The sequence below is a fragment of the Corapipo altera genome, unplaced genomic scaffold (genome assembly GCF_003945725.1).
Source record: "Corapipo altera isolate COAL_440 unplaced genomic scaffold, ASM394572v1 268, whole genome shotgun sequence".
Lineage (NCBI taxonomy): Eukaryota > Metazoa > Chordata > Aves > Passeriformes > Pipridae > Corapipo > Corapipo altera.
The window spans coordinates 9,013,626-9,027,493 of record NW_020884901.1 but is presented as its reverse complement, the minus strand read 5'-3'; the positions used below and the strand labels follow the sequence as shown (position 1 = coordinate 9,027,493).

The 13,868-nt window shown below is 55.0% G+C and overlaps 1 protein-coding gene across 1 annotated transcript in view; it reads left to right on the top strand.

Moving 5' to 3' along the window:
* The window catches only part of LOC113950443 (collagen alpha-1(I) chain-like), an 87,888-nt gene that overhangs the window by 44,953 nt on the left and 29,067 nt on the right, over nt 1-13,868 (top strand). The window contains 4 exon segments of the mRNA XM_027650303.1: nt 6,186-6,465; nt 6,584-6,957; nt 10,097-10,141; nt 10,968-11,087. Of these exon segments, the coding sequence (XP_027506104.1) occupies nt 6,186-6,465; nt 6,584-6,957; nt 10,097-10,141; nt 10,968-11,087 (819 nt within the window).

The following is a 13,868-nucleotide window of genomic DNA, read 5'->3' as shown; positions in this document are numbered from 1 at the left end:
CCTTCCCTTCCCAAACCTTCCCTTCCCTTCCCTTCCCTTCCCAAACCTTCCCAAACCTTCCCTTCCCAAACCTTCCCTTCCCTTCCCAAACCTTCCCTTCCCAAACCTTCCCAAACCTTCCCAAACCTTCCCAAACCTTCCCTTCCCTTCCCTTCCCTTCCCAAACCTTCCCTCGTGGAAGTGGCTTTGGGCTGTTGCTGATGCCCATGGGCTGAATCCTCCAGCCCTGCGGAGCAGGGAGGTGCTGCCTAATTAATCTTACATTAATTTCCCACTTCAAGGCACCAAAACAAGGCACCAAGGCTGTAGCTGAAACTTTCCAATGCTGTGGTTTCATTGGTTGCAAAAATATGTTTGAAGGAAATGAGCACTTTGGATCAAAACTGGCAAAATTGGTTGGAGGGAGAAATACAGATCAAGGTGGGAAGCTGGAGTACTTTGATTATTTTTTTTCACCATTAAGGCTGTATTTCAGGACTGTTTTTACTCAGAAAACCTCCCAAAGCAACAAAAATATATCATCGAAACCGTGCGACTTCACAATTCAATTTTTGAAGGGAAAAAATAAAATTCTGTATTTCAACTCAGAAATAAATGGCTGTGGGTTTTATCCCCTCCAGGACCTGCTGCTAAGAGAACAAATATTCCCTGTGTTCTCCTCAGGGGAGCTGCTGTACTGTGGTGACAGTCACCCGGGTGACTTTGCATCTCTGCTGGTCTGGGGGGTATAAATGAGGAATGGGGCTTTCCAGGTTCTCTCCTAAGGGGCTCCTTGGACACTGTGGAAGATCTTGGCAGCAGGTCACACCAGGGAGGACCATGGAGAAAGCATGGACCGTGTTCCAAACCTGGAACAAACCCTCCTTCCAGCTCAGAGAGGCTGGGCTGGGGTGGAGGCCTGGCTGGGGGGATGGCAGGGGATGTCCTGCTGGGCTTGGTGGGATCAGGGACCCAGTTTATCATCTCTTCAGGCAGGTTCTGACATTTCGGGGGGGACAGTGTGAAACTGGGGGATAGTGGGGTGGAAGGAAGGTGTTTGCAAACCTCCCCTCTGGTTTTCTGTGTGGAGCAATGCCCCCACCAGTGTATTTTAATGGATTTAACAGGTGCCTTTACCTGAGACAAATGGTCCCTTTTCTAGCATTTAAACAGCAAAATAATAAAAAAAATAATAATAAGTAAGAGTTAAACATGTAACAGCCCATTGATTTGAAGAGCTTTCTTGCTCCAGGCATTCCCATGGCAGCCCATGGACACCAGTCTCCATGGAGGAGGGGAACAGGTCCTGAAAACGCTCCAGCACCTCCTGGATGGTGGGACACGGGGTCCAGGGCAGGGCACTGTGCCCCCCTGGGGCAGGGAACACCTGGGCACGGTGCCCTGGTGCCCCTGTTGGAGATGGATGTGTGTGACCTCCCGTGTGTGTGAGAGGGAATGTGGGATCACCCAGCGAGGTTTTCCTCTTGCTGTAGCTGTGCCCTGAACTTGTGTGTCCTTGTCCTTCGTGAAGCTGCTGAATCCCTGCAGCAGCAAAGCCTTGAGCAGCTCCTGCCCTCTGCCCCTTCCCCAGAGCACTGATCCAGTGCCCAAATCCTCTCTTTTGTGGCTTTGGTGGGTGTTGCTGTCTCTGTTATCAGCAAAGGTCTTGGCTGGAAGGCAGCTCCAGGTGGGAGCTTGGCCATGGTGAAGCCCAGAGGGTCTCCCTCCACCCCAGGGGTTGGTGGGCACCCACCTGGCTCAACTGCAGTTGTATGTCCCATTTGGGGGTTCAGTCTTCCCAAAAATGTCTTCTGGACATGGCACAGGTGCTGGAGAGGTGAGCAGCTGTTGAGTTGTTGAGGGGTTTTGGGACAGAGCCCAGTGCTGGGCTGGGCTGAGGGGGAGCCCCAGCTGCCTGCAGGTCCCTCCTTTGGCTCCTCTTGGGAAGGTGACCTTGTGGGGAACGTGGTTCTCATCATTACCAGCTGAACCCGTTTTAAGATGTCCAAATGATGGAGCTGAGTTTTAGCCAGAGTGCTTTTCCTGCAGCCATTTGATTTCTTGCCCAAAAGGACTTTATAAAATAAGCTATGGGAGGTTTTTTTAATGCTATTAGTTAAAAAAAAAAATAAATTTAAAGGTGTTATTTTAGAGCCTGTGTGTTACAGCTCTTCACTGCCCACCAGCAGCTCCAACCATCCTGCTTAAACAGAACCAGGAGCACAAACCAAGTCAGTTGAAGTTAATGACAAGGTGGCTCCTGACTGGGTTTGAGATCTGGCTGATATGTTATAGAATATAACATATAGAATATTCATTGATTCTGGTGTATTTGGGAAGTGATTTAACTTGGGATGCTGCTGCTCTCTGCCTGGCTGGGCCATGTTTGGCCATGCAGTGGCTCACCTGGGTGGACAGTGGAATCATGTAGGTTGGAAAAGACCACTAAAATCACTGAACCCAACCATAAAGAGGCTGCATGGCTTCAATCAACCCCTATTCCAGCAAATTCCTCCCGTGCTGGGCAGTGCTGAGGCCACACCACAAATCATGGGGTCAGTTTTGGGCCCTTCTCTACAAGAAGGACATTGAGGGGCTGGAGCGTGTCCAGGGAAGGGAATGGAGCTGGGGAAGGGGCTGGAGCAGCAGGAGCAGCTGAGGGAGCTGGGGGGGCTCAGCCTGGAGCAAAGGAGGCTCAGGGGGGACCTTCTGGCTCTGCAACTCCCTGACAGGAGGGGGGAGCTGGGGGAGTCGGGCTCTGCTCATAGGGAACAAGGGACAGGAGGAGAGGGAACAGCCTCCAGCTGTGCCAGGGGAGGCTCAACTTGGACATCAGGGATAATTTCTTCCTGGAAAGGATGGTCAGGCAGTGGGACAGCTGCCCAGGGCAGTGATGGAGTCCCCACTCCTGGAGGGATTTAAAAGCCATGTAGCTGTGGCACTTGGGGACGTGGTTTACTGGTGGCCTTGGCAGTGCTGGATTAACAACTGAACTCAATGATTTTGGAAGTCTTCTCCAATCTAATAATTCTGTGATCTTTGGATTCCATGCTCCATGTCCAGCTGCCCATGCAGGAGGAGCAGTCCTGGCTCTTCCCTGCTCTCACCACTTGAAGCCTGATTTCCCTCCACCTTGAAGGCAGCAAAACCGCTGTGATTTAATTGGCAACATGTTCTAATTTGTTCCGAGGTCTGCAGGCTCGTTCCTTCTGCACCAGCATTTCTCTGGATGAAAACAGCTCCATGGCAGCCTGTCCTCTCCAGGCTCTTTGTTCCTATGATTTTGTGCAGAGCTTTTGCCATTTGCTTTCCTCAATTTCCTTGGATTTTACCTGGACACTGTTAGGACACACAGTCTTCACCTTCCTTTGCTCCTGAGGGCTGTGAGGGTCACAAGCCCACCTGGAGAGTGAAGTGTGGGTGTCCAAGGGAATATCTGAGAGCATCTGATGGGTGAAGGGAGCTGGCTGGAGATCATAGAAACATGGAATGGTTTGGGTTGGAAGGGACCTGAAAGATCACCCAGTTCCACCCCCTGCCATGGGCAGGGACACCTTCCACTGGACCAGATTGCCTCAACCTGGCCTTGGACACTTCCAGGGATGGGGCAGCCACAGCTTCTCTGGGCAACCTGTGCCAGGGCCTCACCACCCTCACAGGGAGGAATTTCTTCCCAATATCCCATCTAACTCTGCCCTCTATCAGTGGGAAGCCATTCCCCCTTGCCCTATTGCTCCATGCTCTTGTAAACAGTCTCTCTCCATTTTTCCTGTAGCTCCTTTAGGCACTGGAAGGCCACAATTAGGGGACCCCAAAATCTTCTCTTCTCCAGGCTGAACAATCCCAACTCTCCCAGCCTTTCCTCCCAGCAGAGCTGCTCCAGCCCTCTGATCATCCTGGTGCCTCCTCTGGACTCTCTCCAGCAGCTCCATGTCCTTGCTGTGCTGTTCCCCAGGGCTGGAGCAGCTCTGCAGGGGGGTCTCACCTGAGGGGCAGAGGGGTAGAATCCCCCCTGCCCTGCTGCCCACTCTACTTTTGATGCTTTAGGGTCGTTCTTTTCCTTTTCTAAATCACCAACAAATTAAATGTAACAAACAAAGACAGGACCCTCCCCCAGAACTTTTCATAACAGAGAGCAAAGCACTTCAGCTGTTTGTGAAGGAAACTCTTCAAACTTGACTTTTGAACTTGGAAAAATTAAAATTTTCGCTTTTCCTCTCCGTTTGGGATGGGGGAAGAGTTTGGAAATCTCCAAGCTGGTGGTGTGGCATCTGGCAGCAAAGGAAGAGCTTCAGCAGCTCCTGCTGCCTTTGGTCCTCCCGAGTGGGGCTTGGCCAGAGCCAGCTCCCCTGACCCAGCAGTACCACTGGGTTCTCACCTGAAGAACGACCAGTTCTGGCAGTGAAATTGGTGGTTTTTCTACTTGCTCTTCGTGCAAACCCACCCTGGTGCTCCCGAGCTCTTGTGCCCGTGGCGCGGAGCAGAACCGGAGCCGGGGAATGGGTTCAACCGACGGGAGATGGGAAGGACGATGGGAATGATGTCCTTGTACCACTCTGCTCCCCTTCTCCGCCCTGCAAGGCAAGTGTGGGCCTGCATCTCCCTCTAGTGACTCCTCTCAGCCTGTTCCTCCTCGGCTCCGTGGCCCCGGCCCCGAGGAGCCCCCGGCCAGGCCTGGGTCCCACCCGCTCCTCCCGGTGCCTTGTCCGGGATGTCGGTGCCCTGTGGAGCTCAGCTGGAGCACGGAACGAGCTCCAGGAGGGGGTGGTGGGCATGTGGGGCTGATGGGAACCCTGCCAGCTGCTCCAGCAGAGCTGAGGGACCTTCACAGCCACCCACCACCCAAGCCGTGGTCAGTGAGTGTTCAAGCCCCAGCTGAGACACCGGCACCGGTGCTGGGGGTAAAACCGGTGGGATTTGCAAATGCAGGGAACTCTGCAGTTTATCTCCCTTTTCACAGTCAGTTCTTTAGTCTGGAGTGTAGATATTTCTACCAACATTGCTGTTCTCCATCCCTGGGCTCTGCTGGTGGTTTTAGGGCTGAAGGAGCCCCTTGAGACCTGCAGAGACCATCTAATGTGGCAGCTGAAGAGAGAATGAGCCCCTTGCAAGCCACTGCCTTAAATTAATTAGCTGCCAGCCTCCAGGAGGCTCCACTTGGGCTTGTGCCTGTCATCCCTTCCCAACCCTGGGAGCTGATGGATTGGGAAGATGTGTGGTGGGAGCTGTGAGCTCCCCTCCCATCTGCCAGCACCATTCCCCTGAGACCACCAGGAGCCTTGGAAAATGCAGAAGCAGCAAACTGAAAGGCTGAAGGGACAGACTGATCCCTGGTGTCACCCTGTGGATTTGCTGCAGTTGTTTTAGTAGTTGCTCTCAAACTTGGATTTCTGTCATTAGATCTCAGAGCCCCTTCTGGTGCTTAAAGGGGCTCCAAAAGAGCTGGAGAGGGACTTTGGATTTGGGAATGGAGTAACAGGACAAGGGGAATGGGATCAAAGTGAAAGAGAGTAGTTTTAGATGGGATGTTGGGAAGGAATTCCTCCCTGTGAGGGTGGTGAGGCCCTGGCACAGGTTGCCCAGAGAAGCTGTGGCTGCCCCATCCCTGGAAGTGTCCAAGGCCAGGTTGGACAGGGCTTGGAGCAACCTGGGCTGGTGGAAGGTGTCCCTGCCCATGGTGGTTGGAACAACGTGATCTTCAAGGTGCCTTTTACCCAAACTGTTCTGGGATTCTTCTCTCAATGCTCCTCCTGCAGACACACTCAGGGTGGGGGATCCCTGCAGGGGGGCTGGGAGAAGGAGCTCCATGTTGATGTGGCCCAGGCTGGCACTTGGCTCGTGTCCCTTGTGGAGTTTGGGTTTGTAGGGGGCTGAACTGCCCTGCCTGGGGAGGATGAGCTGCCCCAGAGCTCGGGGGGTCCTGCCTGGGGCTCACAAGCTGTGCTCTGTCTCGTCCCTCCCAGCGGTGTTTGTGCACGTGGGAAATTAGGGATCACAGAGTCATTAAGGTTGGAAAGGACCTCCAGGATCACTGAGCCCAACCTTTGACCAACCACCACCATGTCAACTAAACCATAGCACTAAATTCCATTTTCAGGGATTTCTTGAACACTCCCAGGGATGGTGACTCCATGTGTTGAGCAGGAAAGAGAGAAAAACAAGTGAAATCTTCAAACTTCATTTTTTTTTTCTGCCTTCCTTTCCAGGATTCCAGACTCACCAGCTCAGATTTGACCCTGGGGCCACCTTGGACATGGGAGGACCCTCAGGAAACCCTCAACCTCCAACCTGATGGGAGCGCCCTGGCTTCACTCTCTGCTCACGAGATACCATCAGCTGAGGAGGAGGAGGAGGAGGAGGAGGAGGAGGAGGGCAGCCTTTCTATTGAGGATGAAGGCTTTGAGCTGCTCAACTCCACCTATAATAAAATCACAGGCCCTGGCAGGCCAGGGCTGGGCAGGAGCAGCACGTGGGTCCATGGTCAAGGTTTGCTCCCTTTCTCCGTGGAGATTCCTGGGAACCTGGTGGCTCTTTTATCCTTTATTAGGGATACCTGTTATTATTATTATTATTACATGTTATGGCATGGCTTTTATCCACCCAGGAGGCTCCATGAAGACACACAGAGCAGCCAAGAAGGACCTTCAGGAGGAAAACATCACCACGGAGAAGCTGGCAGGGAACACGGGCACTCGGCAGCGGCTCCAGCCTGGCAAACCCGGCCATGCCATCCCCAACCTGCTGCCCCACACCTTCCCCAAGGTCCTGGCAGCACGTCAGGCAGCTGCTCCCAAAGGACACGTGCCCAGAGGTCCTGTGAGGACAGCAGAGCTTCCTCTGGTAGCAGCCAGACCCTCTGTGCCAGGGCTCGGGGATGGCACTGCCCGCGCAGGACACTCCATCCCCGTGGTGGCACGTGGGCAACAGGATCATGTGAGGCCAGGGCCCCCAGGGCTGCCAGGACCCCCAGGGCTGCCGGTGAGTGCTGGTGGTGATGGCTGAGGGAGGGGAGGGCTGGGTGGTGGAGCATTTCCCCCTGCACAGTGGGTGGTGGGCACAGGCTGCTGAGCTGCCATCAGCTCACAGGGAGAAGCTTTACCCGCCTTCTCTGGGCAAAGGAATCTTCTCCACGATGGGAAACTCTGTGCAGACAATGTGGGGCTGTGGCCCTGGCAAAGGTTTTTTGATGGCCCTGAAGGAACTGTAGAGGAGATGATTCCCTTATTCCCTCTCCCTAGAGATGATCTCAAGTCATCAAAATTAACCACGTTGTCGGTTTTCATTTCACCCTGGTCCTGCCCAAAGTCAAGCTGAGGGTCTCAGAGGGGGTCAGACCTTCTCTTCCAGCCCCAGTTCCCACTGGCATCACTGTCCTTTGTTTCTCTACCACTGCAACACCCCAAAATTGGTGCTGGTGCAAAGCAGAGTGTTGAATTTATCTTGAAATGAGTTTCAATTATTTTTCACTTCATTCATCCATTGTAGAGGACAAAAAAAGGGAAATTAAAAAGAAAAAGAGAAACTTAGAATAGATAATTCTTTAGAGAAGTCCTGAGTCTTCACTGAGAAGTAGCTGAGAAGTGTTTTACGTGTTTTCCCATGTTTGTTCCTTCTGCCAAAATCATTCTGTGATTTGGTTCCATTTGCTTAATAATTCCTCTAGAAAATTGTATTTCCTTTCCCCAGTGCCACTGCCAGAGGTGACCATGGGCATCTTCTCCTCTCTCTGGGGCTGACACCCACGTGGAAGTCTCGTGGCTGTCCTGGGGTTCAGGGGGGTCCTGCAGGGCAGGTCTCCACCCATGGCTGGGTTTATGGCTGCGTTCGGGGGACCCAGCACTAAATCCATCATCCATGAGCCAGGCTTCGTGGGACAACAGTTCAATTTAGGGTTGTTAGCTTCCCCCTCAAGCCATCTCCTCGCTGCTGCAGCTACTGCCTGCAAAAATAGAGGGAAGTGGCAAAAGGAACAGATGCTGAAGGACGAAAAAAATCCCAGGAGCGGAGGGAACGTCACAACATTTGACAGCCCTGCTGTCAGCAGACAGGAGAGACCCAGCCAGGAGGGGAATTGCTTTTCTCTCCTGTAGAAAGCTTGGAGAGGTTTTTTTTTTCCTCAATCCTGAGTATCCTGGGTGGAAACACAGGTACCAGCAGCTCTATCCTGGCACTAGGAGTAAGGGAGGAAGGTGGAGAGGGAGTTTTTACAAGGGCATGGAGGGAAAGGACAAGAGGGAATGGCTTCAGACTGACAGAGAGTAGGTTTAGATGGGATATTAGGAAGAAATTCTTCCCTGGAAGGGTGGGGAGGCCCTGGCACAGGTTGCCCAGAGAAGTTGTGGCTGCCCCATCCCTGGAAATGTCCAAGGCCAGGCTGGATGGGGCTTGGAGCACCCTGGGCTAGTGATGCAAGAAGGAATTCTTTTGGGGAGAACAATCAGTCTCAGAACCTCCCCAGGGACTCCCTGTGGCTGGAAGTGTTCAGGACACAATGGACAGAGTGCTGCACCATCTCCTCTGGGCTCCCTCACCCACAGAGCTTGGACCAGATGATCTCCTGAGGTTCCTCCCAACCTGGGTCATCCCATGGTCCCAGGATTTGGTTTGCTGGGGGTCAGGCTGCTGAGCAGCCCGAGTTCCAACACCCTGCAGCCACCCAGAGAGCCATCCTGGCACCTCAGGTGTCCCTGCCCCCTCCAGGCACCAGGGGCAGGGAGAAGAGGGGAGAGGAAATCAGGGAGAAGAACAACCAGAAGAACAACCCAGCACAGCCAAGCCTGGCTCTCCTTCCCCTGGAGCCACTGCAGCTTCTGTAAAATCACTGTGGCCAAGCTGAGGAGACAAAGACACTTGTGGCCACAGGGGGATGGGCTGGTGTGTCCTTCCATCCTGACACGTCCTTCTGTCCTGTTGTGTCCCTCTGTCCTGTTTCTTTCATTTCATCCATTTTGGAACAGGTTGTCACATCCCTGGAAGTGTCCAAGGCCAGGTTGGATGGAGCTTGGAGCAACCTGATCTAGTGGAAGGTGTCCCTGCCAATGGCAGGGGATGGAACTAAATGATCTCTAATGTCCCTTCCAACCCAGCCCAGTGTGGGATTCTGTGTAGGACTGAAACTCTGTGGTGGCACATGCCAGGCATGAGCCATTATTTTGGTTAAAATATGAGCCAAGCCTGACAACCTTCCCTGATGCTGGGTTGCTGCTCCCCAGGCTGAGGGCAGGTGGGCTCTGGGGGCCCACAGAAGGGGAACTGGGCTTTAGATTTGGGCACTTCAGGTGATGAGAGTCCCTTTGGTGAAGCATCTCTTCGTGCCAAAGTGCCCCTGCCCATCCTGTTGGCACAAGGCGGTGAGGTCATGGCTGCAGCCGGGGCTGTGCTGGGGGTTGCTCATTCCCTGTGGATTCCCAGCCTTGCTCCAGGCTCAGCCCAGGCTGTCTGCAAGCTCAGACCAAGTCTGGGGTCTGTAAATGAAGCTGTCAAAGGCTCAGCTCTGCAGCACACACGGGTGGGTGCTGTGCCACAGCCCGGCGGGTTGGCAGCCCCTGCCGACATCTTCCAGGGGAATTCCCATCCTCCAAAGCAGCCAGGATCTCCCACCTGGCTGTTCTACCCAGACATGCTTTGATAAGCCCTGAAGTGGGGTCCCCTCTTGGCCAAAATGTGCATTTTTGCCTCGAGCTGGGCCAACTCAGAGCTCCAGTTACAGCAGCAGCTCTTTGTGTCCTCGTCCGAACTACTGTTTGGGTGATGGCCTTGATCCAAATTTATGGGATTTTTTTTTCCCTAGCACACTGCCTTTCCTCACCAGGTGTCAGGAGATGTGCTCCTGCTCCCTGGCCATGTGGTGCAGGGCATTTCTGGAGTGGGTGCCTCAGGATTGTGCAGCTCAGCCACCCAAGCAGAGCTGGCTGCTGATGCCAGGGCAGGAGCGGCATAAACCAGGGGACACTTTCAACCCCCCTAGTTTTTGGGATGTTTCCTGGTGACTTGGTGCTGCTGGTTTGCTCTGAACCAGCCATTTCAGTTCCTGCTTCCCTGGAGCTGTGGCACTGCTCACCCAGTCACTGTGGGGTCCCCTTTTGGGGTGACACAACTCTTCTCTTTTGCCTTTCAGGGCTGTCCTGGCAGACGGGGACTGGTGGGGCCCAAAGGAGACAAGGTGAGTACCCAGAAAATTAGGGGAATGTGGAGTGTGGGGTTTAGGGTCCAGGACAAATATCATGCATGGTTTGGGTTGGTTTGGGTGTTTTTCATCAAGACAGCAGTGGGAGCTTCTGAATCTGCAGGGTGGTGTCCCTTTCTGTGCATTTGGAAGAGGAAGGAACTGGTTTTAGTGGGTACTTTAAGCCCAGGCTCAGGACTGAGCTCAAGACAAGCTGCTGTCTTTCCTCTGAGCCGCTTAATGGCTCTGCAGAGGCTGCAGAGGCAGCAGAGCCAGGAGGTGGAGCAGCTTTAGCTCAGGTCACCCGGAGGAAGGATGAAAAGCCCCCTGCTATATCCATGGAATCATGTCAGAGGGACATCTGTCCTCCAGCTCTGCCTTGGTGAGACCCAGGACTGCCCTTCCTCCTCCAGAAACCCCCTGTGCAGTGGCCACATGGCCCAGCCTGCTCTGCTGCTGCACTGGGGGATGCTTGGGGATGGTCTGCATTGAGGGTGGTGCCCCAGTGTCCCCACCAGCAGGTGCTCCTGCCCACCTCTGCACAGCACTTCCCATCTTCCCCAAGCTGTGGAGGGGCAAACTCGTTGCCCCACCCAATGTCTGTCAACAACAGTTTCTGTACTGGTGGTGTTTAGATGGGCCTGGGCACAGGAACATGTGTAGGAAGCTCATTTTTCTTTCCCCCTTTCCAGGGTTATTTAGATCCCAAGAGCTGGTTTGAAGCCCAGAATGTGCCCCACTCTGACCTGAGTCAGAAGCTGTGCTGACTGTTAAACCTCTGGCTGGTTTCAAGGTATTTTTAAAGTATCCCTTGTCTCCCCAGGGATACCCTGGAGCCGTGGGCAGGACGGGCCCCCCAGGTGACCCAGGCCCTGTGGGCATCCCTGGTGTGCCCACCATCGTCCTCTGGAGGAACTCCAGGGAGGACTGGCAGACCTTCACGGTGAGTTACAGCTGTGGTGGGCTCAGGGAGCTCCACTCACACCTCCCCAGCAGCTTCCTCTGCTCTGCTGGGAGCAAGGGATACCATGGCTTGAGATTCCTCGTGTGCTGGGTGGGAGGTGAGGGCAGAGGGAAGGTGCCAAGAAGGGAGGTGCAGCTCCATGGACAGCTGTCCGTGGGATCAGCATGTCCTCTGTTCCCAGCAGTGCTGTCCCTCTGTCCCCTGGGACTGACCAGGCAATCTTGGCTCCCCATGGTCCACACTCATCCATCCCCTCCCCGGGATGGTTCATGCCCTACCTCCCTCTGCAAGACAGGGGCCAAGGGAGACCCAAGCCATGCAGAAAGCAGCCCTTCTCCTGCTCTGGGTTACAAATTACAACCTCTCCTGTTTCCCACCATCTCCCAGCGTCCTGCTGCTCCCCAGGGTTTGTGCCCATCAAGCTTCTTGCTGAGACATTTCCTCACCTGATCCCTGCTGCTGTGGGGAGCAGAGGAGCAGGATGGGACCTGTGGGGAGCACAGGAGCAGGATGGGACCTGTGGGGAGCACAGGAGCAGGATGGGACCTGTGGGGAGCACAGGAGCAGGATGGGACCTGTGGGAAGCACAGGAGCAGGATGGGACCTGTGGGAAGCACAGGAGCAGGATGAGACCTGTGGGGAGGCACCAGTGCCTCAGCCACTGCATGGCTGGATGCAGAAATCCATGGGATGACTCCAAAACTCACTGCAACAACCCAGGCAGTGTCACTTAGGATCCCCAACTCCTGACGGCACACTGGGATTAGGCTTCATTTCAAACTCCCTGTGGAGCCCGGCCTGATCCAGGCACGGCAAGAGCTGAAGGCATTGGGTTTCTAACTGCCTCAGGCACTTTTCCAGTCTGACCTGGAGCTCCCTGGGATGGGAATGCTCTGTGTGTTGTGTCTGTAATGGCTCTCTGGAACTGCAGCCTGGCAGAACAGTATCAGTGGCAGGTCAGTGCAAGGGGCAGAGCAATGGGCTGGTGAGAGCTCAGGCTCCATCTCCAGCTCTCTGAACTCTTCTGTGACCTTGGGCAGGACTTTTGCCTTCTCTACAGCTCGTTCATTGCTGAAGAGCTATCATTGCATCCTCTGCTCCAGGGCAAATGCCTGGAATTCCGGGGGGAGGATGCAGTGGGGGGGATCTCTGCTCTGCCAGCACACCCCGAGGCAGGAGGAGGATGGCTCTGTGCTGGTCTGGCTCTGAGCTGGGATTCACCCACCAGAAGCCCTTTTGTGGTTTTGTGTTGGATTGGATCAAAGCAGAGGAGATCAGGAGATCAGATTCCTCCTGGGAAGCACAGCAGAGCTGATCACTGGGAGACACTGGACAACCTCCACGTTTTCCTGCCCTCCTACTGCTCCAGAGCAGGTGCTGCGCTGGTGCCAACGCTCCCAAACCCCACTGCGGGCTCACAGAACATGCAGGAACGAACAGGGATGGGGGAGAGGGCCGGAGGTGCCGGCTGGGGGAATCCTGCCGTGCCGGAGAGCATCACCCCGCCGAGGTGATGCCTCCCTCCCAGGTTGGATCCCTGCTGGCCGGGCACGCTCACAGCGCTCCGCGGAGCTGCTGCCGCTCAGTCAGAATTCCTTTGTTGTTGTTGTTGTTTTCTTCCCTGCCTGCATTTGGAAAGACACCTCAGGCTTTGCTCTTTTACTGGAGAACCGTCCGTGCCTGCGGCTATTGCCGTGATTTCGGCGGTGTCCCAGCTCCTGCGGCCGCGGGGATGCCGGGGGGAGCTCGGGAAGCGGGAGCTGGAGCGCTGCGAGTCCCGGCCCGGGGGCTCTCCCGGCGTTTTCCCGGCGCTGTTGGCCCGGTGCCGACCTGGAGGGGAAGGCAGCGTCTGGCGAGGGTGACCCGGGCCACCGCAAAGCCCCGCAGGGCCATTGTGTCTGTGGCCGGGTGACCCCGCGGCTCTTTGCCCGGCGGCAGGAAACGGGAGCGCAAAGCCGCGGGCTGGGCTTTGCTAATCCCCGCTGAGACAGCGCGGGGGGAAAGGCCGGGGCGGGGGAGCCGCCTGTCTGTCTGTCTGTCTGTCTGTCTGTCTGCAGCCCTGCACAATGCGGGGGCTTGGGGCAGCGCTGCTGTCGTGGTTTGGGGGCCAGAAGGGATGTCCCGGGATCTGTTGTTGGATCAGGCTCTGGGAATGCAGGTCCGAGGAGCTGCCTCAGAATCAGGGATATAGTGCAGGATGATGGGCTGGAAAACCGAGGGACATGGGGACTGTCCCAGAGCATTTGTGGTGCTCCACAGCCCCTCCTGATTTTTTCCAGTAGAAAAAAACCCTTTGCTGTTCATGGGAATTAAGGAAAACCAGCTCAAGGCCGCCGTGATTCCACCCCACACCCCTGCCCTGTGTTTTTGTTCACAACGTATTGACGGAGTTCAGGTTTGCCAAGAATTCCTGGTGTAACTGGAGGGGCAGGAACCGCTCCTGGTTTGTTCTGTCAGCACTGACTTTGGTAGGAGTGGAGCTCCCAAGGCCCCCGGGGAAGGAGGAAGGAGAACTGGAGCTTCCAGAGTTATTGGGGAACCTAATCTGCAGTGCCAAAATCCTTTCTTTTTATCCAGCCCAATCCCTTTAACAGCAGGAGGACGGGCTGGGAAATGAGGGCTGGGGACCTTGGAGTGAAGGAAAATATTGCTCCATGTGAAAAGGAGGGGAATTTTAGGGATGTGCTGCTTCTGTGGGGCCAGCAGCTGCCATGGGGAGGGTGACACAGGGTGGGGGGGTCATGGGGTGGGCTGGGGAGG